This window comes from Suillus subaureus (genome assembly GCF_016647635.1).
Source record: "Suillus subaureus strain MN1 chromosome Unknown BJ212scaffold_15, whole genome shotgun sequence".
NCBI classification, from domain to species: domain Eukaryota; kingdom Fungi; phylum Basidiomycota; class Agaricomycetes; order Boletales; family Suillaceae; genus Suillus; species Suillus subaureus.
In genome coordinates, this window is record NW_024538571.1 from 609,341 (window position 1) to 635,347 (window position 26,007).

General features: G+C 48.4%; 5 protein-coding genes across 5 annotated transcripts; 1 reads left to right on the forward strand and 4 right to left on the reverse strand.

Moving 5' to 3' along the window:
- Positions 1 to 2,911: 2,911 nt before the first annotated feature.
- On the reverse strand, positions 2,912 to 3,605 carry BJ212DRAFT_1480694 (uncharacterized protein; the record flags this gene model as incomplete). Its single annotated transcript, XM_041340133.1, has 3 exons — positions 2,912 to 3,261; positions 3,314 to 3,425; positions 3,477 to 3,605. The coding sequence occupies 3 exons, from the start codon at positions 3,603 to 3,605 to the stop codon at positions 2,912 to 2,914; spliced, it is 591 nt and encodes a 196-aa protein (XP_041193394.1).
- A 1,956-nt stretch (positions 3,606 to 5,561) lies between these two features.
- Positions 5,562 to 9,397, reverse strand: BJ212DRAFT_1430362 (CHAT domain-containing protein). The gene is made up of 5 exons (XM_041337686.1): positions 9,311 to 9,397; positions 9,102 to 9,252; positions 8,907 to 9,046; positions 8,762 to 8,859; positions 5,562 to 8,705 (listed from the first exon to the last, which is right to left on the reverse strand). The coding sequence occupies exons 1-5, from the start codon at positions 9,345 to 9,347 to the stop codon at positions 5,736 to 5,738; spliced, it is 3,396 nt and encodes a 1,131-aa protein (XP_041193395.1). The 5' UTR covers positions 9,348 to 9,397; the 3' UTR covers positions 5,562 to 5,735.
- A 2,365-nt stretch (positions 9,398 to 11,762) lies between these two features.
- On the reverse strand, positions 11,763 to 15,553 carry BJ212DRAFT_1576983 (CHAT domain-containing protein). The gene is made up of 6 exons (XM_041342183.1): positions 15,252 to 15,553; positions 15,069 to 15,196; positions 14,951 to 15,009; positions 13,379 to 14,844; positions 12,970 to 13,330; positions 11,763 to 12,934 (listed from the first exon to the last, which is right to left on the reverse strand). The coding sequence occupies exons 1-6, from the start codon at positions 15,494 to 15,496 to the stop codon at positions 11,945 to 11,947; spliced, it is 3,249 nt and encodes a 1,082-aa protein (XP_041193396.1). The 5' UTR covers positions 15,497 to 15,553; the 3' UTR covers positions 11,763 to 11,944.
- Positions 15,554 to 16,332: 779 nt separating this feature from the next.
- Positions 16,333 to 22,767, forward strand: BJ212DRAFT_1353585 (SNF2 family N-terminal domain-containing protein). Its single transcript, XM_041335594.1, has 26 exons — positions 16,333 to 16,846; positions 16,935 to 17,731; positions 17,755 to 17,896; positions 17,947 to 18,062; positions 18,115 to 18,587; positions 18,642 to 18,734; positions 18,784 to 18,891; positions 18,943 to 19,033; positions 19,082 to 19,291; positions 19,340 to 19,390; positions 19,446 to 19,962; positions 20,013 to 20,143; positions 20,203 to 20,752; positions 20,801 to 20,867; positions 20,924 to 21,172; positions 21,230 to 21,248; positions 21,299 to 21,354; positions 21,404 to 21,534; positions 21,588 to 21,740; positions 21,792 to 21,818; positions 21,868 to 21,970; positions 22,021 to 22,109; positions 22,163 to 22,207; positions 22,266 to 22,286; positions 22,346 to 22,520; positions 22,575 to 22,767. The coding sequence occupies exons 1-26, from the start codon at positions 16,384 to 16,386 to the stop codon at positions 22,735 to 22,737; spliced, it is 5,040 nt and encodes a 1,679-aa protein (XP_041193397.1). The 5' UTR covers positions 16,333 to 16,383; the 3' UTR covers positions 22,738 to 22,767.
- A 47-nt stretch (positions 22,768 to 22,814) lies between these two features.
- On the reverse strand, positions 22,815 to 25,653 carry BJ212DRAFT_1502563 (uncharacterized protein; the record flags this gene model as incomplete). The annotated part of the gene is made up of 3 exons (XM_041341590.1): positions 22,815 to 25,092; positions 25,142 to 25,224; positions 25,276 to 25,653. The coding sequence occupies 3 exons, from the start codon at positions 25,651 to 25,653 to the stop codon at positions 22,977 to 22,979; spliced, it is 2,577 nt and encodes an 858-aa protein (XP_041193398.1). The 3' UTR covers positions 22,815 to 22,976.
- Positions 25,654 to 26,007: the final 354 nt, after the last annotated feature.

Genomic DNA, 26,007 nt, shown 5'->3' on the forward strand with positions numbered 1-26,007 from the left:
AAGACCTTACAAATGTAAGGGTCATAAGACAAAGCAAAGAGAGTGTCTCTGCTTTGAATATCTGTTTCAGACGACTTAGGATTGGAGGTCCTAAGCGAAAGAGTTATCCAGGTGAAAACCTAGTAAGATTAAAGTAAAGTACTTCTAAGTACATTGCTGGCTATATATAAGACGTAAGTAACTTTAGGGCAGGTACACATATGTCAGCAATGAGTCAGAGATAAGAGATGAGTCATCTAACGATGGCTGCGGTGATCATGATGTGTTACGGTAAACCGTAGGTCGACTAGGATAAGCGCGACAATAGGTACTCGATAAGAGTACGCCTAAAGCCGGATCGTATCCTCACAAATGTAAGGTTCTTAAGACAAGTTAGAGAGAGTGTCTCTAACTTGAATATCGGTTATCAGACGGCTTAAGATTGGGGGTCTTAAGTGAAGGATAGTTCAGGTTGGACCTAGTAGATTAAAGTGAAGTCTACCTAAGTACAAGACCAGTGTTATATAGTAGTAACCTGCTTTAGGGCAGGTACGTATACGTCATCGAGTCGAGTCATAGATAAGGGCTGAGTCAGAGATAAGGACCGAGTCAGAGATAAGAGTTGAGTCAGAGATAAGGGATAAGTCAGCTAGCGACGGCACGTGGCGGTCATGCTGTAATACAAGTATAGACGGACGCTGGTCTAATGATGGCACATCCAGGTGCGGTCATGACGTAATACACATGAGTACGGAGAAAGAGATAGGGGGTAACCACTGCTGTAACATGATGTAATAAAAATATAGAAAGAAGATGAGTCTAGTGATGGCATGGCATTGCGCGGTGAAGGTTCAACAACTCTGCTGGGCTGCAGAGCTAAAGAAAGAAAGAAGGGCTCTCACTCTGGGGTGAGAGGAAGGCTACTGACTCTCTAGATGTTGGTCGAAGTGCACCAGGTGATATGTTCGACCCTTAAGGGAAGCAAAGAAAGCAAGTATCCACGAAGTGATGCTAGATCAACTCTGGTGAAGCGCGCTGGAAGTGCGCATGTGGGAATGTTGAGCACATAAGAGCGCGAAGCGTGGGAATGGAGCGCGTGTGGTGCGCAAATATGTAAAGACTGGTGAATGATGACTGGTGATAATGGACTGATGCTAATGGCTAGGGTGACAACTCTGATGGATGCTAACTCATGATGGATTCTAACTGCTAGACAACTACTGGATGGTGGTTGTAGGTGTATCCTGTGGTGGTTTGGTGGTGTCTGAAAACTTCCTAGGCAATAGGTAAGCTGTGCCTAGGTGTGCTCCCAGGGCTCGGAAGTGAATAGGGAGCACTCTAAGTATGTAAATGATGTAAGGACAGGGTCCATGATGAAATAAAATATTGTATGATGCTAAATATGGTCTGATATGAGAATAAACAGGAAAGGACTCACTAGGGGACTGGTTGGACAATGGATGGATGCTCCCAGATGCTGCACGACATAAGGCGACCGAGTGCGGGAATGCGTCGCATAGTGTGGGAAAGCATCGCACCTCTGGCGCATTTTGTGGGAAAGTCATAGATGGTGAGTTATACACTATACCAATTGTCATGAGTCATAATATGGGTGATCTAAGCCTAGAGCAATCTCATTCCCTACAGCGGTCATGACGTAATACAAGTGTAAATGAGGAAAATGAATAGGGGCATGTGTAGCTGTAACACATTCCGGACATTCATGCGCTATGATATAAACGACCGCAGTACATACAATGGAGTAGTTTTTTTTCCCCCAGAATCAGCTCTATAGGAGAGTCATTCTTGTGTTATTTTTGTAGACCTTGCACTATCCATCTATTTTGTTCTTTCCTGACAATCCTGTGCAATTTGACCGTTCTGAAGTCCATACTGCTAGGATCTTACCTTTAAGGCTCTGCAAGAATACTCAACCCGCGACCAGTAGTTTAGCACTGTTCTTCACTCACGCTATATCCCTTGTGACCAGCTGCTCCATAGAGCGCGGTTGATTTTTTATTAACATCAGTCAATTTTCACCTGCACTCCCAGTCAATTCCTTGGTATAGGAATTCAGAGGTATACCTATGGCCAGCGTTCAAGTTTCTTAGGCCAATATAGATTATAACTCATTCGCTCACTTACTTCCCTCGCACATAATTGAAGGAAGTGCTTCAATAGCAGTCCTCTCGGGCCAATCAATTAAACTCGCACCTCTTAGGATAAGTAGTGCTAGTTGCTAACCACCTAGTACCATTTACTTCTTCACAGCAGCATCAATGTAAGCAGCATCGAGGTTCATGACATGATCCACCCAGCCATCAATGTCCTGCTTGATGGCACATTTGAAATCCAAAAGTACTACAAAGGGGTCTTTGGCATAAGCGCTCTCGAAGAAATTGGTGTCAGGACCAAGGAAGTCATCAATAGTGCCCCATGGGTGATGATGAGGCTAAAATTCTAGCACAGTGGGTTGGACATGGGTAAGATGTAGGATAGAGGCAATATACTCCTTGCTTTCAGTCAAAGAGAGTCTAGTATCTCTGATTATATGTACCTCCAAGGCATCCCAATGAGGGGAATCCACCTGCACTGCCTGAACATTCTTCCAGCACAGCTCCAGTCAGTCCTTGATATCTTCCATAGCTTTGTACATTGCAATTGCTAAGAATTCATCTTCAGCCTGAAGCTTGACCAACTGGCAACTGATTTTAACAGACATGGAGTAGAGCAGATCGCTCAATATATCCCCCTCAAGTGCTTCAGACACAAGGTTGGTCATGAGAGAAGCCATGAAAGCCTTGTAACTGTTTCATCCAAGGCTTGTGCACTTGAGAGATGTCTGCAATACAACCCTTATGACAAGCCATATGGATGATCTTCGCCAAGGGAATGGGGTGTTGGACTGTAATACATCATTGCATATACATTTTCAAATACAAGGGACATCAGATGGCTCGCCAAACATGTAAAGGATATCAGTGAGAAGCTGGGTGATATAGTGAGGATGTACAGTCTCTCCTTTGTGAACTGAGGGATCTAACCCATCAGAGCTCATGTGCGAGAGAAAGTTCCCAAATTCAGGAGGAAAGGTAGGGTTATCCACCACTGAGTTGGATATGGCAATTGCAGGTCCTGGATACAAACACAGGAGCTTCCCCTTTGCCTCCATGACAGCATATGCAGGTGGTGAAACTTCAAAGGATTCAAAGATGGTTTTCATGTCAAGCATACAAAGTACTACAGCAGCATTTTGTTCCCAAATCAGATATGCAAGAATATCTACAGAGAAATTTTGATATGTCAATTTTTGGTGCCAACACTACATACATACCTCCTGCTTGCATGGATTTGACTTGCGACTCGACAACCTCCCCAGTCAGGGAAGGAGAAGTCATCATAACAGCAAGATTCTCCAGCATCTTCAACAAAGGACTCCACTGCTCCTGATCATGGTCAGGCAATGAACTCACAAATTTGCAAGCTGAGCCTAGTACAACATTAAGGAGGGAGCCATCGTTGTTGAGAGTATAATCACTGTGCTGCAGTAATTTGACAGGACAGAATATGTGGGTGATAATATACTCCAAGACATCAGTCTGGGAGGATTCTGAGGCAACAGACATGTCAAGTAGCCTTGATTTGCAATATATGGTGTAAGTTTATCAAGAGCTCTGAGGTTGGACAATCTGGGGATGTGGGTTAAAAGCAGGAGCTTATAAGAAGCACACAAGAACACCTACAAGATGCCTCGTGGCTTGGATAACTTGGATACCCTCACACATGGATCTGTGTTGAGCCTTTTTGTCCAATATGCAGGTCACTGCATGGCCCATTGGCCATCAATCTATAGGCGTATATAGTAAGCCAGGACCGGAAACTTGGGTGTAAGATACATTCTGGTGGACAATAAGTGGCCAAATCTGATGATAATGGGCATTGTCAATTCCAAGGTGTATCGCACAAAATGATATGAAGTTCTCCCTTTCAATGATGGTTCGCGAAGTTCGAACAGAGTCTCGGTCATCGGACGACGGAGAGAGAATATTTTCGAAGGTTTTCAGTAAAGAATTTTTGCAGATCTGGATTGCATCTGGAGTAGATAATTTCAACTCGATGTCTGAGACTAGGACGTTGCTCAGTGACCCAATGAAAATCAACAAGATAGGTACAAATCATAGAAATCTAACTTACGCACCGGTGTATTAATCGCGTTATCTTAGTATTTGCTTTCGGTGTTTGCCGAAGCGGCCTATGATCGATGAAGTTCTTGAAGTCACCAACCAAGTACTACATAAGTTACTGTCAGTGTTGTGTCCCAGACGGACTCGGAGTCCCGGTGAAGGTTCGCACACCATTATTTGGCCCACTATCCCATTCCTAACGGAATTTGTATATAGGTAAACTAACATACGATGGAGGACACATTAAGATTATATTTCTAGCTTGTGCCCAGCACAAAACCTTGTAGATGAAGTCAAGGATATGTTAGTCCGTACGATATGCGATCAGTCCTTTCTTAGGCCTGATACCCTGACCTAATGTTTGGGTTGCAATAACTCATCAGATCAGTCAACATCGGATTAGTCTTCTTCTGATGCAATTGAAATTAGAAACCACCCTTTTTGTGGTTCAAAGGTACGTTGATTTGGTACCTCCTCACAGGTGTTGTGTGCTAACCCCCTTTGGTCGAAGTCTATCCCGCTACAAACCAGTGTATAGAATGATGTCACATTGCCATTATTATTGGTGCGACTTGGAATCGAGCTCGATCCCTTCCTGACATTGATTGTTATTTAAGGCCGGATTATGTATACATTCAGTCGGTGCTCCTTCATTTGCCTATCTAGCTGCAATTTGTAGTCCTTTGAAGGTTACAACCACTGCGAATTATCATGGGGAGGACTGCATGAAAGATCGACTATCGAACAGACGGTTCATAGTTGGCGCCATCACTGCTCACGTTCGTTGTCGCACCCCTTTTTTGTATCCTATGAATCAAATGCAGGAAATACACGGGGGTTTTGTAGATGAGATTGTTTTTGTGACACGGGAAATTCAGTCGAAAATTGAAGGGTAGCTCCAAAACTCCAATTCCTTGGTCAGTTTCACTTCCCATTGATGTGCGTGTATCTTGCTCAATGCCAATGTCAGGTTTTCCTCCATGAACGGCGTCGATAAGGGTGGCAGACATGCCACTCAGACGTCAAGCTACATCTCTCTTGTGGCGAGCACTTCACACATGATCTCGGGCTTATCACCGTGTTGTTTCGCACCGTCGATCAAGGCACACTAGTCATCACGGTCAGTAATGATGCTATTTGATCTTGCTGCGTCTTACGGTAGTTGTTTCAGACAGAATGATGCCATCAGGATTTCATGATCAGAAACACTGAATTTGGAGCTCGTGGAGAAGAACTTCCGCAATCAAGCGACAGTGGTGTAGTAGTCTCCCGAGGCCCATCAAATAGAAGAAAGAGACATTCGTTCGAAATTATGGCTGAACCAGCGTGCAGATCAAGCCAACGATCAAAGAACTTGAGACCAGCGACACGGACTAGTGCTCTCCCTGCATCCTGACACGTTTCCCTCAGTGACAACATGTATGAAGGACTTACTTCAAATGCTCGAACAATGTATTAAGTTACAAAAGACGCTTCTAAGAGTAAACGATGGCACGAGAGGGAATGCAAAGCAAAGCAAGTATCAAAGAATGGGCCAGGTACACCAACGGGATGAAAGATCAACAACTTGTACTAGAGACCAGGGTGAAAGGCATACGATAGAATTATACACCAATATGAATAAAAAACCATCCTCTGCTCGAGCGGCACTTTCGTCTTCACGGCATGTGTAGCACAGTTGAGTGCCCAGGCCGCCTTCGTACAGTCCATAACAGCACCATCTTTAAGGTCTTTGAACATATATTTGTAGAAAGCTTCAACGACGTGTTTCGCGACAGAATCGTCGACCTCCCACAGCGTGCCAACGACGCTCTTGAACCCCGAAAACTGGAGTCCAGCTGCAAGATGAATCACTTCGTCGGGCGTCTCTTCATCGCCGACGGCGGTATGACAAGCAGATAAGAACGCGAATTCAGCGTGCGGAATGTCTCTCTCCATGATATCGAGCAACGTCAAGTGTTCGTCTCTCATGACGAAATGCGAATCATAAGGCTGCATACGGTCCTGCTTGCCATGACACGCCAGGTGCACCCAGGTGTTCTGCTGCAAAGCTTCGAGTGCACCTGCTCGTGTGGCTGCGTCGCCTGAAATAGTGGTGCGGTTGGCAGTCGCAGGGATGAGCTTATGGACAAGCTCAAGCTCGCTGTCGACAGCCAAGAGTTCCTTGCCTTTCCCTGCACCCGGCTGACCTTGTCCGATTGTCACGAAGGATGGAGACACACGCTTCTTCATCAACTGTCTAGATCTGACCAGAGCAGAAAGTGTCGGCGTGTAAGAGCAGATGTAGAGATCTTCCAGGCATGGCTCCTTCCCAGAGCGATCTGCCTTTGTTAGAAAGGGGTTAGCTGCGTGGAGAGGAATGGACGTGAAAGCTGCAGTTGGACACAGCCAGATTCGAGAGCGGTGCTTTAGTTTCAGGACGTGCTCGAGTACGTTGACGATGGGTAGCATAATCTCGTCCCATATTATCCGCGATAGTACTATTAGATCCGTCCTCGACTCCCTTGGATTCATCCGAGATGCCTGTCGTATGGCCCTGGCGAAACGATCTTTGAGATTGGTCAGATCTGCGAGAGTAACAGACAGCAAGGGAACATGATGGGGGTCTCCTGACGTTGGGACGATGATAGCGCTGCACGAGTATTGACTTGCAATGAGGATGATGACTGGGCCCTGGCGCGCTGCCGCTTGCAGGTCTTCATACGAAGGTGGGAGTAGGAATCGCAAGAACCCCTGAAGATTACGTATCTCAGCTACTACAGCTTCCCATTGTCTTGTAAGTCTCCTATACTCTGTTGCTTCCCGATCAGCAGCAGCTCTGTCGGTGATGGTCGCAGAACTTTGGGCGGCATTGGACACACGCTTGCTCAGCTCCAAATAATTGTGGGCCAGTGTCGGATTTGCTGACTCGAGGTCTTCAACTGGAGTCTTGAGTCGAGAGGCCAGCGACCATTGCTGGCCACGGCCCTGCTCCAAGAGTTCCACTGCGTGTTGTGGATTTTCATGGTGTATGGCACATGATGCCGCATCTACAGGCAGCAATCTAGCATAACGGAAGGCAGCGGCAGCTTCGCGCCGTGAAGTTGCCGACGATCGTGTTGACAAATGAGCATCCAGAAGCTCGAAAAATGTTGAGTAGGCCTCCAGAGCGGATCCATGACCATGCTGCTCCAATACAACAGTCCAATAATATGCCTGAATGATGCGTTCTGGAAATCCTTGAGTAGGATGTCTTGATGCGAGTCTGAAGTTCTCCACTGCAAGCGATAAATCAGCAGGGTCACGTAGAATCTGGTAACGAGACAAATAGGCCTCCTTCAGCCGCATGTAGCCGAAATGCCTGTCGGGGTGCAGTGAAGACAGAGCCGCCAATGATTCTTGGCAAAGAGTAATGGCTTCCTCCACAACTTCATTCTCCTGAGTTTGCATGAAACGAGAGCAGAGTACCTCGCTCAAATTGTAAAGAGTTCTATGGCGATCTGGATCGTCATGTTGCGTTACCCGAAGGGATTCGCGATACCGATCAATGGCCTCATTAAGATCCTCACTGACATGCAATTTGTAATATCTCTTCTGGAGTGCGAGGGCAAGGTTATTAAGCGTGGTGTCACGATATGGATGCCCAGGTAGGCGTAATGTCAGTGCCTCGCGATGGAGGCTGATAGCTCGGGTGATGTCATCAATGTCGTTGCGATTGCAGAAACGAGTGACAAGGGCAGCCCCTAGGTCGTCTAGCGACTTGTCACGATATTCGTGGCCAGCAGGGCAAAGGTGCAACACTTCCTCGTACAAAGAGATGGCCTCATCGAGGTCATTAGGTTTGCCTTGGTGATCAAAGCGACACTCGAGTGAGATGGCCAAGTTGGTCAGGTAGTCTTCACAGCCAGCATGTCCCTCAGGGCACAGAGACACGACTTCACGACCGAGTTGTATGCTCGTGTCAAGATCATCAATGCTACCGTGCTGTCTAAAGCGTAACCCGAGAGTCGATGAAAGTCCGTCGAGTGCTCTTGGACGATGTTGATGGCCCAGAGGACAGAGCTCGAGGACGACTCTTCGAAGGTGGATGCCTTCATCGGATGCATCTATTGGAAGACCATCGCATCCGTCGATCACGATCCTACGAAGGTAGGTGCCTTCTGTACAGAGAGGTAGTAACTCATGATAGAGTTGGGCGGCTTCGCGGATGTCGGCAGCAGAACGTTTCTTGTGGTGGCGCCAAGTCAGCGCTATTGCAAGATTATACAAAGATAAGGAATAATCAGGATGGTACTGAGGACGCAATGCAAGGGCTTTGCGAAAGAGAGAAGTAGTAGTATCAATGTCTTGAATATCATTTCGAAGGAAGCCTATGAGGCGGGTCCACGCAAGGTTGGTGAGAGCTGTTGTGTGTTCTGGATGGCTGACTGGACACTGGTCCAAAACCAACTGAAAACGCTGCATAGCATGGTTCAGGTGAGAGACTGCTTTGTTCGTCACGTATTTGGAAAGATGTGCGTGGCCCGCATCTGTGTCTCGAGCAATCTTGGGTTCTACGAGGGACTATGGTTGGTGTTCTGTCAGCAAAAGCTAACAGGTCAGAGGGCAGTGTCACTTACACGAGACAATACACCATTTTGACTGTCGCAAGTGTGTACAACGGCAGCCTTCAGCGTAAGGGAAGGGTGGACTCCATACACAGGTGGGAAGGATAGATCTACGATATGTTGGTACATGTGCATGAACGAGGAGCAAGTGACTCACCGAATGGCTCATCTCCATGATCGAGTAGCTCATCCCACGATATTTCAAGTTTCCCGATGACCTCTCCAGCGCCTAGCATTCGACCAAGTTCATAGGACGCCCTGATCTCCATTGACAACGCAGGTGATGCATGTGATGATCTATAAACCGATAATCAGTTCTCGCATTGAGGCAGAAAGTCTGCATGGACTTTACAGAGTTACAGTATTCTCCCACGTTACAGATTCATCAGATGATAAGACACTGATGGTCGATTTCCAGCGTCTCCATGAGTTGACATTGATGGATATGTAGACGCCAACAGGGCTGCGGCAGGAGGGGACCCGAAGATTCTTTCCGTCGACGACTGTAGATAGAGTGTAAGGATCATGAAACAGATAGAAAGGTAATGTGGAGGGACTCGCCTTCAAGTCTGATATATCGGCGTCTGGAGCGAGGCATGATGGTGCTTGGAGTAAAATAATGAGGATCGAGGATAGGCTAGGTGGTGGGCGGAATGAGTGGGAGGGGAAGACTAAAGTATGGATGTGGGAACCGCGGATAGAGATCGGTCGAGAAGGAGAAGAGGTAGACGCTGATATGATTGCACTAAGCGCTGGGAATCGAGATCACCAATTGCCAGGAGTAGCACGGCATAGTGCCATAATTAGTCTTAAGGGAAAGTGGCCTGCCAAGGTTGAAGGGGACATGCTCAGAGTGTCTTATGTTGATTGCTGCTCCTGGACTATATTCAAACCTGTGGATTTTGAGACAGCGCCGCAAAGAAAACTCTATACGACTCGTCCGATTATAAGCTGACAGTCCCAGATGATCGAAAGTATTGTGGAAATACCAGGGACGGTACATGACAAGTGAAGCTGAATGCGCCGCAAGAAAACCGATACCCAAGCTTCGAAACAACTCAGCAGAGCGGGGTGTACAGTTAGATTCCAAAAAGACTTGATGCTAAGAGCTATGCGACGATATCTAGACCAGGCGAGGGAGTTGGAGATGGCCTGTGGTGCCACCGGTGTTTGCCGAAGGTGTGATGAAGTTGAACGTTCGAACCCAAACGCGCTATTGCAAAGGAAGTCCCTGATACTATCTTAGAAATTCAAAGATCCCGGTCAACTCTGTCAACTCGCGCGTTCTTATCGACCCTGTTCTCATTCTTACTTTGACCACCATACTCACCGCCTCGTCATTACCACTGGTCCACCATACTACTCTTCTCAATTCATCGTCACTCGTTACGACAAGTGTTATTGTGTCGTAGCTTGGAGAATTGATCCGGGTAGATCACTCAGCACCTGATCTCGCTATTCATATAGTGGTATTCACTCTATTTCTGCCCCAAAAATCTCAAAGTTCACCGCAGGCATATCTCTGTACAGCAAATTTTTCTACATATCTATACCATTCGACAGCATTGTCAACCCTCAGTACATCTCTTATGCTCAGGATTTTCCGTAGTTTCTTGTCCTGTTGTACTACGTGCTCTTACGGTTCGAGCTCAACGATTGAAGCTATAATTAGGTCTTATTGACTTGGAAGGGACCAATTGAGCATGATCAGGTTTGATAAAATTTCCTCCAGTTCCATCCTTCCCCCGTGTGTCGCTCGAACATAGCTTGCCACAGGCCAATTCACCCGCATTCTCGACGTGCTGCAGAAATGGATTTCACAATTCGTATTTCGCCTGGCCCGTTCATCCCTTGTCGTCTTGTCTTGACTCCACTGCTTTACGATGAGTCATTTCAGGTTCGGCGATCTGAGATCCATCACTTGTTTTCCCCGGTGGGCATTCCCGTAATCTCAATCGCAGGAGAAGATGTACCCATTTACTTGAGTCTTTACCTCGTATACGGAACTGGAAGTTGCCGCAGAGCCTCTATCTTCCTGGGATGATTCTTACACGGAACCATCCACGAGGGATTTGGCGCCCGACGTGTGTTATTTCAAACACGCGAGATAGTGGTGTTTCGGTGGGCACTGATCCTTCCCTTCTACGATCAATTATTTAGTTAAAAAATCAGCAAGCTGCAGATCGGACATACAAATAATCTGACTATTCTCGCCCAGTGAGTGTCCATAGTTTCATCGCAGATCCCCGAATATGACTTCTTTTTCATCAGACTTACCTATCCAGGCTGTGCCGGTATTTAATCCCGTTATCGACCATCATGTTCCTCGCACTGTTTCGCCCAGTGACTGGTAACTAGACCCAGAAGTCTTCTATGATTCAAGGCCTGCTGATAACCTCCGTAGTTGTGGCTGAAGTCAGGCGGTACGAGAAGTTGACCCCTCAGTGCGCATGAGTCTTCTCTTGTCTCTTACCTTCACTCGAAAGCTGACCTCGCAAAATGGCCCGTTGTGTTTCCAAATCTACCATCCCTGCTATGACACTCACATTTCCTATGCATGAGCAAGTCATACTTTTACCCTTTTCTGTCTCAACTCTTGAAGCTCGACCTTCTGTGGACTTGGTAGAGATGAGGAGCGTGACGCAGAGGTCTCCTAGACTTATGATAGGGAACATTACCCCACAAGATTTGATTTTAAAAACCATTGCACGTAAGAATATGCATGATGGCTGCCTGAGACATGAATTCGGGATGGATGAAACTACCGACTTCGACGGGCGTACATGCTTTGCATGGATGAGTTGGATGAGCCCTGCTTCTAACTTGGAATTGATTACATTGGCAGTGGTTAGTCGACGTTCCATGGTGCAGAAGGACTTGGACGCATGAAGCTTGAAGGATACATTGTATGACTGGAAGGCGCGAGTCAGTTTGACTGGCCCGGCTCATACTACCTAAGTTCTCGAGCAGAAGACGAGACTGCAAACGAGTTGAGTACACAAGAATTTTCGTGAATATTCTAGTAGACAAAAACACGGCAGAGTATACGAAAACGAGATAGCTAGAGCGTAAGAATATATCAGGGTCATTTTTACAACAGGATATCATGAAAGGGGATCGCAGATCAACAACTTGTGAATATGTACCAGACGACAGTAATACAACACGCCAATATGAATAAAAACCATCCTCTGCTCAAGTGGCATTTTTGTCTTCAGAGCGTGCATAGCACAGCTGAGTGCCCAGGCCGCCTTCGTACAGGCCCTCCTTCAGATTGAACATATATTTGTAGAAAGCTTCAACGACGTGTTTCGCGACAGAATCGTCGACCTCCCGCAGCGTGCCAATGATGCTCTTGAACCCTGAAAACTGAAGACCGGCTACGAGGTGAATCACTTCGTCTGGCGTCTCATCATCGCCGACGGTGGTACAACATACTGATAAGAACGCGAACTCGGCGTACAGAATGTCTATGTCGATGATATCGAGAAACATCAGATGTTTATCTTTCATGACGAAATGCGAATTATAAGGCTGCGCAAGGTCTTGCTTGCCATGACGAGCAAGGTGCACCCAGGTGTCCCGCCGCAAAGCTTCGAGTGCACCTGCTCGTGTGGCTGCGTCGCCTGAAATAGTGGTCCGGTTGGCTGTCGCAGGGACGAGCCTATAGACAAGCTCGAGCCCGCTGTCGACAGCCAGGAGTTCCTTGCCTTTCCCTGCACCCAGTTTACCCCGTCCGATTGTCACGAAGGATGGAGTGACACGTTTCTTCATCATCTGTCTAGATCTGACCAGGGCCGAAAGTGTCGGCATGTGAGAGCAGACGTAGATATCTTCCAGGCATGGCTCCTTAGAGCCATCTGCCTTCGTTTTAAAGGGGTGAACTGCGTGGAGAGGAATAGACGTGAATGCTGCAGTTGGACACAGCCAGATTCGAGAGTGGAATTCTAATTTCGGATCATGCTGGAGGACATTGACGATGGGCAGCATGATCTCGCCCCGTACTGCCCGCAAAAGGACTATTAGATCGTTCCGCGGCACTTTTGGGCCCATGATAGATGCGTGTCGTATTACCCTAACGAAGCGATCCTTGAGATTGGTCAGCTCTGCGAGAGTGACAGACGGTAAGGGAACATGACGGGGTCTCCTGACGTTGGGACGATGATGACGATGCGCGAGTATCGACTTGCAATGAAGATGATGACCGGATCCTGACGTACTGCCGCTTGCAAGTTTTCGTACAAAGGTGGAAGCAGGGACCGCGAGAATGCCCGAAGATCACGTATCTCAACTACTGCAGCTGCCCACTGCTCCGTAAGTCTCCTATACTCTGTAGCTGCCCGATTAGCAGCAGCTCTGTCGGTGATAGTCGCAGAACTCTGGGCAGCATTGGAAACGTGCTTGCTCAGTTCCAAATAATTGTGCACTAGTGTCGGATTTGCTGATTCAAGGTCTTCAACTGGTGTCCTGAGTCGAGATGCCAGTGACCATTGCTGGTCACAGCCGTGCTCCACGAATTCTACTGCGTGTCGTAGATTGTGGCAGCAGATGGGACATGATGCTGCATCTACAGGGAGTGTTCTGGTATAATGGAAGGAAGCGGCAGCTTAACACTGTGAAGTTGCCAACGATCGTGTTGCCAAATAATCGCCAAGGTCGAAACATGTGTCATAGGCCTCCGGTGCAGATGTATGACTATACTGCTCTGCTGCGGTGACCCAGTTCTGGGCTGTTATAATGCGTTCTCGAAATCCTTGAGTAGGGTATCTTGATGCGAGTCTGAAGTTCTCCATAGCGAGCGACAAATCAGCATGGTCATGTAGAATCTGGTAACGAGACAAATAAACCTCCTGCAGCCCCATGTAGCTGAGATACCTGTCCGGGTGCAGTGGAGACAGAGCCGCCAATAATCCTTGGCAAAGAGTAATAGCCTCCTCAACATCTTCATTCTCCTGAGTTTGCGTGAAACGAGAGCAGAGCACTGAGCTCAAACCGTAAATGGTTACATGGCGCTCTGAATGGTCATGCCACATTAACCGAAGGGATTCGCGATACAGATCAATGGCCTCGTTAAGATCCTCCTTGAGATGCAATTTCTCATATCTCGTTTGGAGCGCGAGGGCAAGGTTGCAAAGCGTGATGTCACGACGTGGATGCCCAGGTGGGCGCAACATCAGTACCTCGCGATAGAGGTTGATAGCTCGGGTGAGGGCATCAGTATCGCCGCGTTTAAAGAAACAGGTGAAGCAGGCGCTCCCTAGGCTGTCCAACGAGTAATCACGAGATTCGTGCCCAACAGGGCACAGGCACAGCGCTTCTTCATACAAAGAGATGGCCTCATTGAGGTCGCTAGGTTTGCCTTGGTGATGGAAGCGGGACACAAGTGATAAGGCCAAGTTGTCCAGGTAGAAATCACGGTCAGCATGTCGCTCGGGACACAGAGACATGGCATCACGACCGAGTTGTATGCTCGTGTTGAGATCATCGATGCTGCCATGCTGTCTAAAGCGTGATCTGAGAGCCCATGAAAGACTGTCAAGTGTTCTCGGACGGAGTTCATGGCCCAAAGGACAGAGCTCGAGGATGACTTGTCCAAAGTGGATGTCTTCATCAGAGGCGTTTATTAGAAGATCGTTGTATTCCTCGATCACATAACCAACACCGTTTGCCCCTGCCGCGATGCTATGAAGGCAGGTGCCCTCTGAACAGAGAGGAAGTAGTTCATGATAAAGTTGGGCGGCTTCACGGATGTCGGCAGCAGTACTTTTCTTGTTGTGGTACCAAGTCAGGGCTAGGGTGAGATTATATAGAGAATAGGGACGATCGGGATGGCGCTGCGAACGCAATGCAAGGGCGTCGCGGAAGAGGGAAGTGATGGAATCTATATCTTGAAGGTCATTTCGGATATATCCTTGAAAGCGCGCATACGCAAGGTTGGTGAGAGCTGCCGCGTGGTCTGGATGGCTGACAGGACGCTGGTCCAGAACCAACTGAAAATGTTCTACAGCAGCGTTCAAGTGAGAGACATTCGCGCTTGCTATGTAATTGGCAAGTCTTGCGTGGCCCGCATCTGTGTCCTTGAGAAACCCTGCAGTCTACGAGTGACTATAGTGGGTGTTCTGTCAGCAAAAGCTAACGGGACAGAGAGCAGCGTCACTCGCATCAGGACAGTGCGCCATTTTGATTGTCGCAAGCATGTACAACGGCGGCCTTCAGTGCGAGGAAAGGTTGGACACCGCGCACGTGTGGGAAGGATAAATCTACGAGATATTAGTATATGCGCATGAATGAGGAGCAAGTCACACGCCAAATGGCTTACCTCCATGATCGATTAACTCATCCCACGACATTTGAAGTTCCCCGATGACCTCTCCACCGCCCAGCATTCGACCAAGTTCATAGGATGCCCTGATCTCCACTGATAACGCAGGTGAGGCATGTGATGATCTATGAACTAAAGGTCAGTTCTCCCATCGTGTCAAAAAGTCTACATGGACTTTACAGAGTTACAGAATCCCCCCACACTACAGATTCATCAGATGATAAGACACTGATGGCCGATTTCCAACGTCTACAAGAGTTTACATTGATGGATATGTAGAAGCCAGCGGGAATACGCCCGCAGGACGAAGATTCTTTCCATTGATGACTGTAGATAGAGAGTGAGGACCATGGAATAGACACGAAGGTAATATGGAGGGACTCACCTTCAAGCCTGATATATTGGGTTTCTAAGCTACCAGGCATGATGGTGCGATGGAGCAAAATGATGAGGATCGAGGATGAGCTGAGTGGCGGACTGAGTGGTGGATAGAATGAGTGGGATATGGGGACTGTGGATGGAGTTCGGCTGAAGAGGTTGAAGTCATGCTGCACTGTGTACAATGCTTCGGTATGATAGATGCTGGTATGATTGAGATTACCAATCAGGATTAGTGGAAGAATAACGACGCCATGATGAGTTTTCAGCGAAAGGTTGAAGCGGACATGCAGCAAGTCTTACAATGTCTTGTGTTGATTGCTACTCATCATACCACTCAGTTAGCACACAAATGCAAAATGTAGAATCGAGTGTGTCCCAAGGTAATGGCAAACGCAAACAATGTTCAAATCACTGAAGATGGCGCGCAAAGAAAAGCCGAATGATTCTACACAATTCGTCTGTGGGGGGGAGGATGATCGAGCGCATCGTGGAACACCATGCACCAGAGACGATCCGCGAGAACAAGACAATTGGTTGTAATATGAGAAGCTCAGCCGTCCAGCAGCAGACGACAACGCAAGTGATGAAAGCGTGACTAGACGTGAACGTGTGAGCAGTGGGAGACTCTTAGAGAGTATTTTTTTTGTGGTATCTAGCAAAGAAAACTCAACGATGACCCCGTTAAAACACCTTAAAATCCTGATAGCCTTGTGTATCTGTAACGCGTACGGAAACGACAAGTGGATTCTGGAAGGACATTAAGAAAAGTCACGCATTGACAACAGCAAAGAACTGGACTAGGTTCCGAGGGATGCGTTTGGATCACGTGACAGCCGCGTATCAACGGCCCCCCGTCTATCACGCGCATGTCACGCCATCATTTTTAACCACGATCCACCACCATCCTCGCGTATGCAAGTATTTTTCTGGGATGGAGGACATTCGTACTATCAGCGGAAAATATACAGAGTCTGCTCGTCACAAACAGTCGTATTTCTGGGATTCGCAGCAGCTCAGACCATCAGATTTTGACAACTTTCGTCCTGCAATCAACTTGAATACAATAATTACCCTTTTAAAACCTCCGAAGGAAGAGAATGCCGATGGAGGAGACGAAGGAGATCATGATGTACATGATGAAGCACTTGAAGTCGATGGAGGCGTACGGGAAGCTGATGTCGAAGTTGAACAACACGTGGGGAACAAGCGACGACGCTCTGCTTCTGCATCACCCGTAAAGAGCAAGAGAAGGAGGGTTGCCGAGGGTGGTGATGAATTGGATGCTGACGATCAGTCAGAAGACTCAGAACCATCCTTGGACGGCTCCTATGGATGCGAAGACAACTGGCAAAACCCAGCTTACAAGCAGGTGTACCCATGCATATGGGAAGAACGTCATTACGAGGAACCAAAAATTGATCTCGAAAACCAGTTTCTACCAGTCCTTCACATACTCTTTCGAAATGCGTTACACGAAATCAGCCCAAGGTGATGACAACGGCTCTTACGTGCCCGACCAAGCAGCGAAGAAACTTGGGTGGCTTAAGGAGGAATATGATCTCCTTTCTCTATTTACTGCGCTATGCCCTGACCGTTCTCAACCTCAAACATTTGACCTTGGCAGGTTCTGGGTTCAGAACTACAAAACGCGCTTGTTAGCTCTTTCGAGCGAGCCAGACTGTCCCATAAACCATTATCCTGAGGAAATCAAGGAGAAAAGTGAGCGGTGGTTCTTCCTCCTTCCTCAAGTTGCATGGCCAGAAGCACACGAAGAAGAAGAGGATGACATGCAACAGCATGGTGATCTTCTCAAGGCACTCTTCACCTTTCAGTCGTTAGGTCGTGCGAAAATCGAGACAAGCGTTTGTGTGATCACCCTTCCTGAGGGTGGCTACGACCCTGCAGAGGAGTTACCTTTTCGACTATGCGCACAGTTCAACGTGTCCATTATTGTGCCTAGATTGTATGAAACATTTGACACCAAGAAGATTTCCCAGAAGCGCGTTTCCGAACTCGAAGGATTACAGAGACGCCTGATTGCTCTTTTTGCCCTGACATCGGTTGACCACCCGCTATTCGACAGTGAACATGATACAAGAGGGGACGCAAGTATTCCATTCTTCTACAGCATTCTTCGCCCAGCACCCGCTCTTTCGCAAGGCGTGACATACGAGTCCCTCCAGCCTGAGGGCTTGTTGCCAGTGCTCTTACCCTTCCAACGGCGTAGTGTCCAGTGGATGCTCCTACACGAAGGGAAGACAATAACGCAGGAAGGCGGCGTCATGCCCTACACTCTTCCCAGTCCCGGTTCCTCATGCCTCCATTTTGGGACAAGATCTCTCTCGGGGGGCGGGAACACTTCTTTAATACACTCGTCGGCATCGTAACCCCTTCTCCTGTAGAAGATAACGCTGCACTAGGGGGAATACTTGCAGAAGAGCCAGGTACCTCGCAATACTATTGACCTCACTTGTATCATATTGATGAAGTGCAGGGCTCGGGAAGACAATTGAGTGTATTTCTCTCATTCTGCTGAACCCCGCACCCGATCGCAATCCTACCAACACACGGTGGGATGCTGAAGCTAAGCTCGAAGTGAAGGAGATCAAGGTAGTGCCCCTATGCGTCATTTGAAAGACCGATTGACATAGACGTGTAACAGACTACCCTCATCGTCACTCCCCCTGCACTAGCACCTCAATGGGCAGATGAGCTTGCTGTTCATGCCCCAGGGCTCAAGGTTCTCATTTACGATGGTTGGTCCAAAGTCAGCGTGCCTATCACCCTGGACGATGTCGAAGACGAACGAGAACGACGTTACAGTGCACAGAAGAACCAAGCTGGACAAAACGGATTCAAAGTTCAAAAGACCAAGAAAGGGAAGGCGAGGGCGATTTATGATGAAGATGACGACATACTTGATTGGTGCTCCTACGTGAACACATTCGATATTTGCATCACGACATACAATGTGCTCCGTCAAGACTTGACTGTTGCCCGCGCACCGCCCAAACGTCCTCGTCGTGCACAAGTAGAGTACTCAAACCTTGACCGTCCTAGAAGTCCCCTTGTCATGTGCGAGTGGTATAGAGTGATTATGGATGAAGTACAAATGATGGGGACCGGCAAATCCGAGTAGGATCTCTTGTTCTATTGGTGATTGAATTACTGGATGATTGTGGCCTTCAGAGAGATGGTGTCTTTGGTCCCTCGACTATCGTCGTTTGCGGTGTCTGGAACACCAGCCCGTACTCAGGTTTCTGACCTCATTCGTGTTTTAAGGTTAGATAGACTGACGTTTTCTGATGATGAACTGATACCACCGTGACAGGTTCTTACGTGTCGACGATGTCGTCGGTCCAACCCGCATGTGGAATCGCTTGATGAAGCACGCATTCAAGAACCAATTCGCTGATCTATTTCAACGATATGCTATCCGGTGAGTGACTTGATGAAGGAGCCTTGCGCGTCCTTATTAAATGCACACCAGAACACTCAAGTCCGCAGTCAAGGACGAATTAACCATCCCGCAGCAGCGGAGATATCTGGTTGGTATCGAGCTAGGAAGAGTCGAACGCCATGTAAGTCATGACATGCACGCTGAGAGATAAAATATGATAGTATCGAAGGTTTACGATCACCATCTCGAGGCAGCATTGGTTGAGCTGGGTTTGGACGCGCGTGGAGTTGCTGCTTCTGAAGGGTGGCAGGTTGATGCCACTCTACTGCGGAATGTGTTGAGAAAGCTTCGTGGTATCTGTACTCATCCTCAAGTCGGACAGTTGCAGCGGCCAGGTGATAAGCCTGGTGCCCTCAAGACCATCGGCGACGTTCTCGAGGCATGTGTTTTTCTCCCTTTCCTAACCTGTTGAGCTCATAGATGACAGGCTATGAGAGACCAGAACTGGCGTAATTTCATGGATGATCGTAAGGCGAAGGCAAGCGTCATCGTTCTTGTCATCCATGCTTGCAAGAATTGATTCATCCCTCCAGGTTCAAACCCTTGTTCGCTTGGCCCAGCTCCAGCAACACAACGAGCAGAACCTTAATCGATACCAACGTGCTTTGGATTTCCTCACGATGGCAGAGCAAGAAGCAAACGACATAATCGACGACATAAAGACCACCATAGCAGAACACCAAGTCAAAGGAGAAGCGCTGAAAAATGAAGCGCGAGCTCTCCGAGAATCTCGCCAGCAGAACCTTCCGGACTTTTCGAAGATAGACAAGGGCAAAGGAAAACGAGCAATGTCACCTCTCACCGATGTAGATGAGGACATTGATGACGTTGAAGACGTTGAAGACCGAGGTCTTCCAAAGACCCCCGCAGGCGAAGAGCACAGTATCAAGCGGCGGGCCCTGCAGCAGCGGTTACGAGAGTGTTTGATAGTTTTGCACCGTGTCAAATTTTTGCAGGGAGATGTGTATCACGTTCTAGGTGCATCGCAGTCAGATAAGGAAGATGCCTCGTATGCTGCAGCCGAGATGCTGCGAAAAAATCTGCTGAAATGTGCGAATTCCCAACAGCTTTCCTTATGCTCCCACTGACAAGGCACGTAGCGACGGAAGAGAGTGCCAACAAAGTAATGAACCTCCTGCGTGCTGACGCTACTGGACGAGGCGTTACCGAGCAGTCCTTGCAAATTCCACTTCCCCTTCTTGATAAAGGCGGAATCAAATCGACGCATCTCGTGAGCTCCCTTCCTTGGGGTATTCCACTTTGTGTCGATACTGACACCAGTCTGGCCAGTTTGACGAAGCCAATGACATCATAGAGCTCGCATTGAACGAACAGACCGCTCTTCTGTGGGAGTGGCGCACTCGCATCCACACTTTGCTGACTCAGAAGTTGACAGTAAATAATGATCAGGCCGATGGGGAGGAGTACTCTCGTACATTGGAAACTCAGGGCGAGGCCGAGATATATATGCAGGCATATGCCGCACTGCTTGCGGATCGTAGAGAGGCAATTTCTTCCGAACGAACGCTCCTTGCTGCGCATGATGCACGGGAACACAAAGCCCGACGAACGAAAGCAGCCGCAAGAGCAGCTGCTCGGGCAATGTCGGAAGATTTCGAGATTCCTGAGGATATCGAAGTTCAACCTCAACATGAAATCTTGCACAGAGACCTCACAGAACAGCGTAAAGATCTCCATGACCAGTTTTCTGGGAGAGCACTCCGATCTATCATGGTCGATCTGAGTGCCGTAGCAGCTCGCATCACATCTGAGAAGGACCCTGAGAAGGTCATCGCCAAGGATGGCGCAAGCTCATTACGGACCTTGATCGCGCAGCAAGGTTTGTCCCCCTGATGTTGTGGCTACTTCATGCTCACTATGAATGTAGTGGCGCTCATGGACAAGCTTGATGCTGACTTGAGTCAACTGCGGAAGATCTTTAACGAGCGTATCCTGTAAGCTCACAACTGACGCTGATTGGTACCAACACTAATTAAACACACACCGATAGTTATTTCCGTCAACTGCAGGAGATTTCTGATACTGTCACAGAAGCCCTATGGGAGGGTACCGTTGTATTGGCTATGGAGGAATGCGCCGCTGAGCGAATGGAATTGGAAGGCAAAATCAACACATCCCGCGCGCGTCAGCGGTACTTGGACCATCTAGCAAAAAACAAAGAAGAGGGAATCACTGACGAGGATGATGAGGCTTGCATTCTTTGTAGATGCGAGTTTAAGCGAGGATTCATTACACAATGGTAAGTCGACTGTGTTTTAGAGTTTCAGGAATGCGGACCAACGCAGCACTCATCCAGCGCGCATGTTTTCTGTGAGGTAAGTTCGGTCATCATTTTCGTCATGAACATTTCCCGACACACATTTAGGGATGTATGAAGGCTTGGGTCAATCGCAAAACAGGAAGAGCTTGCCCGGTTTGCCGGTGCGTCCCTTGCCTGCCAACAATACATCATGACCAACTGCGTTTCTAGCGTCATTATCAACCTCGATCAATTGCAGCGTTTCACAGTCGAAGCAGATAAGCCTGCCCCTGCTAAACCCGTCATGGTGAACAATGAGCCCGCCCCGGTGTCTCGAAGAGAAATCCAATACAACACGATAGGTAAGGACACGTCCAGTTATTTGGCTTGTGGCTTATCTGTTATGCACCACTAGACCCTACAATCTTTGATGAGATACAGACCATGGAGTCAAATGGAAGTTACGGCAGCAAAATACAGGCACTGGTCAGACACTTGTTGTATATCCAGTGCACCGACCCAGGTGCAAAGAGCATTGTATTCTCGGCCTGGGCTGATTCACTGCAGAGTCAGTTTTCCGAAGCTTTACTCCTTTGTAATGATCTAACTTCTCTCTCAGTCATAGAACATGCCCTCAACTGCAATGGTCAGAGTTTTTCTCGGCTGCCCTGGCTAGCGTTCTGACGGATTCGCAGGCATCCCATATTTAAGACTCGACCACGCAAAAGGCAAAGGCAAAGACAGTGGTGCTAAAAAATTCCGCACAGACCCTACCCTACAAGTATTGCTACTACACGGGTATGCCCTTAGCGCATACTTGTTCACCCTTTGCCTTGACACCTTTTCAGGGAGAAAGACAATGCTGGCTTGAATGTGACTTGTGCCTCCCGTGTGTTCCTCGTCGAAAGTGTAGTCAACCATGGTTTCGAAGTTCAAGGTTGGCTCGCTTCTAGTTTGGGGCTCTGCAACCATCTTACCGATCCACCCCAGCTATTGCACGAATCGATCGTATGGGACAGACTAAGCCGACGGAAGGTATGTATCGAACAACAACCTGTTCTATTTACTTGCTTCTCAATGTATTGCCTTCTAGTGTTTTGCTATTACGCCGAGGGTATTACCTTCTAGTCCAAGATGTCATTTTACTTTTCATTGCTAATTTCTCTTCAATAGATACCGTGGAGAAGAATATTCTCGACCTAGCAGCTCGGCAAGGCCTCTCACTCTACACTAAGGACAATTCCGCTGGAACACTCAACTTAACACCCTTCGCCATGGATGCCGGAAAGAAGACCGTCGAATCTTCAGGGAAGAAGAAGCAGGTACAAAAGGGTGACTTCATCTTCAAGTAAGATTCACCCCAATGTGCTATTTTCAGATGCTTACCACGTGCGGGCGCTAGAGTCAACGACATGCTGGCCATCTTGTTCCCTCATATGTTCGAGGAGATCCAATACCTTCTTCCCTCAGAAGAACCTAGTGATGAGATCGCCATGGAAGTGGAACCAACGGGGCAGCACGAACAGCTTAATGCAGAAGCTGGACCTTCGAGACTCCCATTTTGAGCTTCCCACCTGCCACATGTAATCGTATAATTACATAAATTCATAAATTTGATACGAGTGCGGAAACATGATGTTTGCTACTGGAGCTAAACATAGATTATGGGATGGGATGCGATCGAGACATGCAATGCTATGGTGACGAATCACAGAATGAAAAGATAAGAAGCTAGAGAGAGACGGATATGTCTCTCGACGAAGAATTCACGAGTCCACGAATCAGAGCAAGAATAATCAATGAGCTAGAAGACACCGCCATCCCAGCTCGCTCTCTTCCGCTTGTTATCGCTCGCTTTGCGGAAATGTAGATCCTGCGGGGAGACAAAACTTGTTCCGCGGTGATGCATCGAGTGTGGCTGACGTACAGTGGTGCCTGTCAGAAGCGCCTGCGCCGTCTGAAGTTCCTGAGAGACTGTGGAGTATGGTACCGGAGGAGCTGACTTCTGAGAAGGATGCGAACGAGCAAGGTCCAACGCTTGTCCCTGACGCGAAGTGTCGATGGTCATGGGGTTGACATCGTGTCCATCAGTAGCATGGCTGCTGAAGTAGTGTAAATCGAGGTAGGGAACGCCGTGGAAATCATTAGGATTTGAGGGTCGCCAAAAGTCTGCCCCTGGTGGTGACGAAGACTGTGCATGCATAGATGCCACATCGGAGGGATGTGTGAGCGGGACAGTGTCGAAGAAAGGGAGGGAACGGGTGCTCGTGATCTGTGGTTGCGATGCACCATGCCCCTGCGACATGTGGGTAGACATATACCGGTGTTCGGATGGGGGAACCGAGATAGACCGACCATGATGAGACGATGCATGCATATGGGGATGACCCCGTAGAGGGCGAGTCGAGGTGATGGGTGTTGCAGGGGGAGTCGAATGCGTCAAATCGACGATATCATCCATGTTCTGCTGTGACATGGTATATATTTCTAGGGCAGAGAGGCTCAAAGACGCCTCTGAATCATCTTTCTGCACCCCAATCTCACTAGTGGTCTGAGCGGCATCGCCCGAAATCTCCGCTTGGTCATTGAGCGTGATCGACGCCAGCTCGATCTCGTCAATACCTGGCAGTGCAGGGGTGTGGATCTGGAGAGGATGTAGACCGGTGGCTTGCTGCATCCCTGAGAGCCCAAGGCCAGGTGTGCCAAACCCGAATCCAGGACCGTAGTATGACTGTTGGGGTTGATGTGTCCGTGCACCGAAGATGAGGTCACCGGCATAGTTGGAGTGATGTGTGAACCCCCTGAAACTGCTCGACGCGAACATCTCATGGTCCGAAAATGTGGAATGTGAGTCCCCAACGCCGACATCAGAGGTGAAGTCGTTTGGAAAGGAACTCGGAAACAAGTCGTAGCGATCGACGACGCCGTGGTTGAGGTTATGAAAGGAAAACGGAGATGATGGTGCAGGAGATAACCCGTCGGCAAATGATGACCCGCTACTGGAAAAAGTAGACGTATCGAGTCGGGGGTTGGCAGAAAACCAGTCCTGCGGACCCCAAGCCGACTTTCCGATGGTGTTCAAGCGACGATCAAAGAGAGAGTGACCAAGCAGATAATCAGAAGAAATATGTGATGATGTCGGAGAAGCGGTAGTCGCGGACCATGTCGCGGAGTTGAGAGGTGTATCTATACTGGACCAAGTTTGCGACTGAGAGGAATCCGTGAGCTCTGAGAGAGACTGCGATGCACTAGGCATGAAGTCAGGAATAGATAGTGGCTCGGACAAGGGGTCTATCGTCTCCATGTCCATCACTGCAAGTCCGTCTGGCGAAGACGTATCATCAGGTTGCGAGGGGTCGTGCATAATCGGTGGGCATCTGAACAACCTGGTGCCACCCTCCTCCTCACCACCTGAGCTATCATCATCTTCAGAGCATGTTGCGCTCTCTGGGACGCTCTTCGTCCCACCTCTGAACATACCCTGCCTCGACTGCACACGCTTCTTGCGGGCAGGGCCTATGTGGCTGCTGTGCGCAGTCAACTGATCATCAGTTGACGAGCGAATGGGAAGTGGCTGGACACACTCTCTCCGCTTTTTGGGCGCGTTCCGTGGCTTATAGCCTGCTGCTTGATACAGCTCAGGGAACGCATTGCGGAAGCGGTCACGGAGGTCAGTCGAGCGTCGATTCTGCTCCTGGAAAACAGGGTCTTTGACTATTGTTGCCCACACGGTACCATGCTTCTCATAGCCAGCCTTGAGAGCGCGGTCCTCTTCCTCAGTAAACGGACGACGCTTCTTACTACGCGTTTTCTCAAAGATGGAACGTCCATCTGGGAGAGTTGACCGAATTTTACTAGAGAGATGCGTCTTCGCATTGGGGTAGTGTTCCTTGTACGCGTCAGGAAAATATGTGCGAAACCTAGAAGTCAGGTATAAATATGAACAGACGGAAATTAAGGAGTACCAACCGGTCCTTGAGGTCAACAGGCGAGCGGTTGTCAAAAGTCAGCTTCGGATCTTTCAATATAGCCTTCCAATTGCCGACGCCCCACTGAGGGAACAAGATTAATATTGTGAGACATTATTTGAAAGTCATATGTACCGTGTTGCAACCTTCGACGAGCATTTGAGTCTCTTCCTCGGACCATTTCTTGCGTGGTTTCTTCTGCTGGATTATAAAAGCGCCAACTGATTCACGGTAGTCGCCATCACCAGCGATCTTGCGCATCTTTCCCTTACGTTCCGGCATTGGTGCAGAAGTTTCAGCAACATGCGAAGTGAGGCCGGTGTCGTCACGAAAATTCCACGCTGGGACAAGCCTGGGGGAAGACGGAAGCGCAAGCGACACGCGCCTTTGCTTTAGCGCAGAAGAGGTTGACGATGCTGAGGAAATGGAGGACGGTACTGCAGGAAAGGGGGCTGTAAAAGAAAAAGTGACAGCAGTTGGAGGTTTACAAGTCAGGTCTGCTGATTCTGACATTGCAGATGTTCGACAGAGACAAGACTTTGGATGAAAATGATAATCTTTTGAAGTGTTATAATGAAAGCCGGGAGAAGTAGAATCGGATATGAATTGCAGGAGGCAGACCTCGCGTGAGGGTATCACCGGACACGTTGATGGACAGGCGTTGTCACTGTACCGTACAGCCTGCTCAGATAGTTCGAATCGTTGAGTCGTGGATTGCAATGAGGACAGAAGAAACTCGGAGAGGATGAAGTACCAGATTTGACTAACAGATTCTTTGAAACTAGTTTAGGTTGTTGCTGGACAGCATGCTGTTAGTACTTCACACCCTAAATGAGGAAGCCTGCATTCGATAGCAGTGCCTCTTCC

Excerpts from the sequence above, each read along its gene's own strand:
- BJ212DRAFT_1430362 (XM_041337686.1), bottom strand. The coding sequence starts at position 9,347 with ATGCCTCGCTCCAGACGCCGATATATCAGACTTGAAG. Across the intron at positions 9,253-9,310 it reads CCGATATATCAGACTTGAAG|TCGTCGACGGAAAGAATCTT; the intron begins GCGAGTCCCTCC and ends CTCTATCTACAG. Across the intron at positions 8,706-8,761 it reads AAAATGGTGTATTGTCTCGT|TCCCTCGTAGAACCCAAGAT; the intron begins GTAAGTGACACT and ends CACCAACCATAG.
- BJ212DRAFT_1576983 (XM_041342183.1), bottom strand. The coding sequence starts at position 15,496 with ATGCCTGGTAGCTTAGAAACCCAATATATCAGGCTTGAAGGTGAGTCC. Across the intron at positions 14,845-14,950 it reads TCGCACTGAAGGCCGCCGTT|ACTGCAGGGTTTCTCAAGGA; the intron begins GTACATGCTTGC and ends AGTCACTCGTAG. Across the intron at positions 13,331-13,378 it reads GATTATTTGGCAACACGATC|AACACTCCCTGTAGATGCAG; the intron begins GTTGGCAACTTC and ends CCATTATACCAG.
- BJ212DRAFT_1353585 (XM_041335594.1), top strand. The coding sequence starts at position 16,384 with ATGGAGGACATTCGTACTATCAGCGGAAAATATACAGAGTCTGCTCGT. Across the intron at positions 18,588-18,641 it reads ATGGGGACCGGCAAATCCGA|AGAGATGGTGTCTTTGGTCC; the intron begins GTAGGATCTCTT and ends TGTGGCCTTCAG. Across the intron at positions 21,355-21,403 it reads AGAGCTTGCCCGGTTTGCCG|CGTCATTATCAACCTCGATC; the intron begins GTGCGTCCCTTG and ends CTGCGTTTCTAG.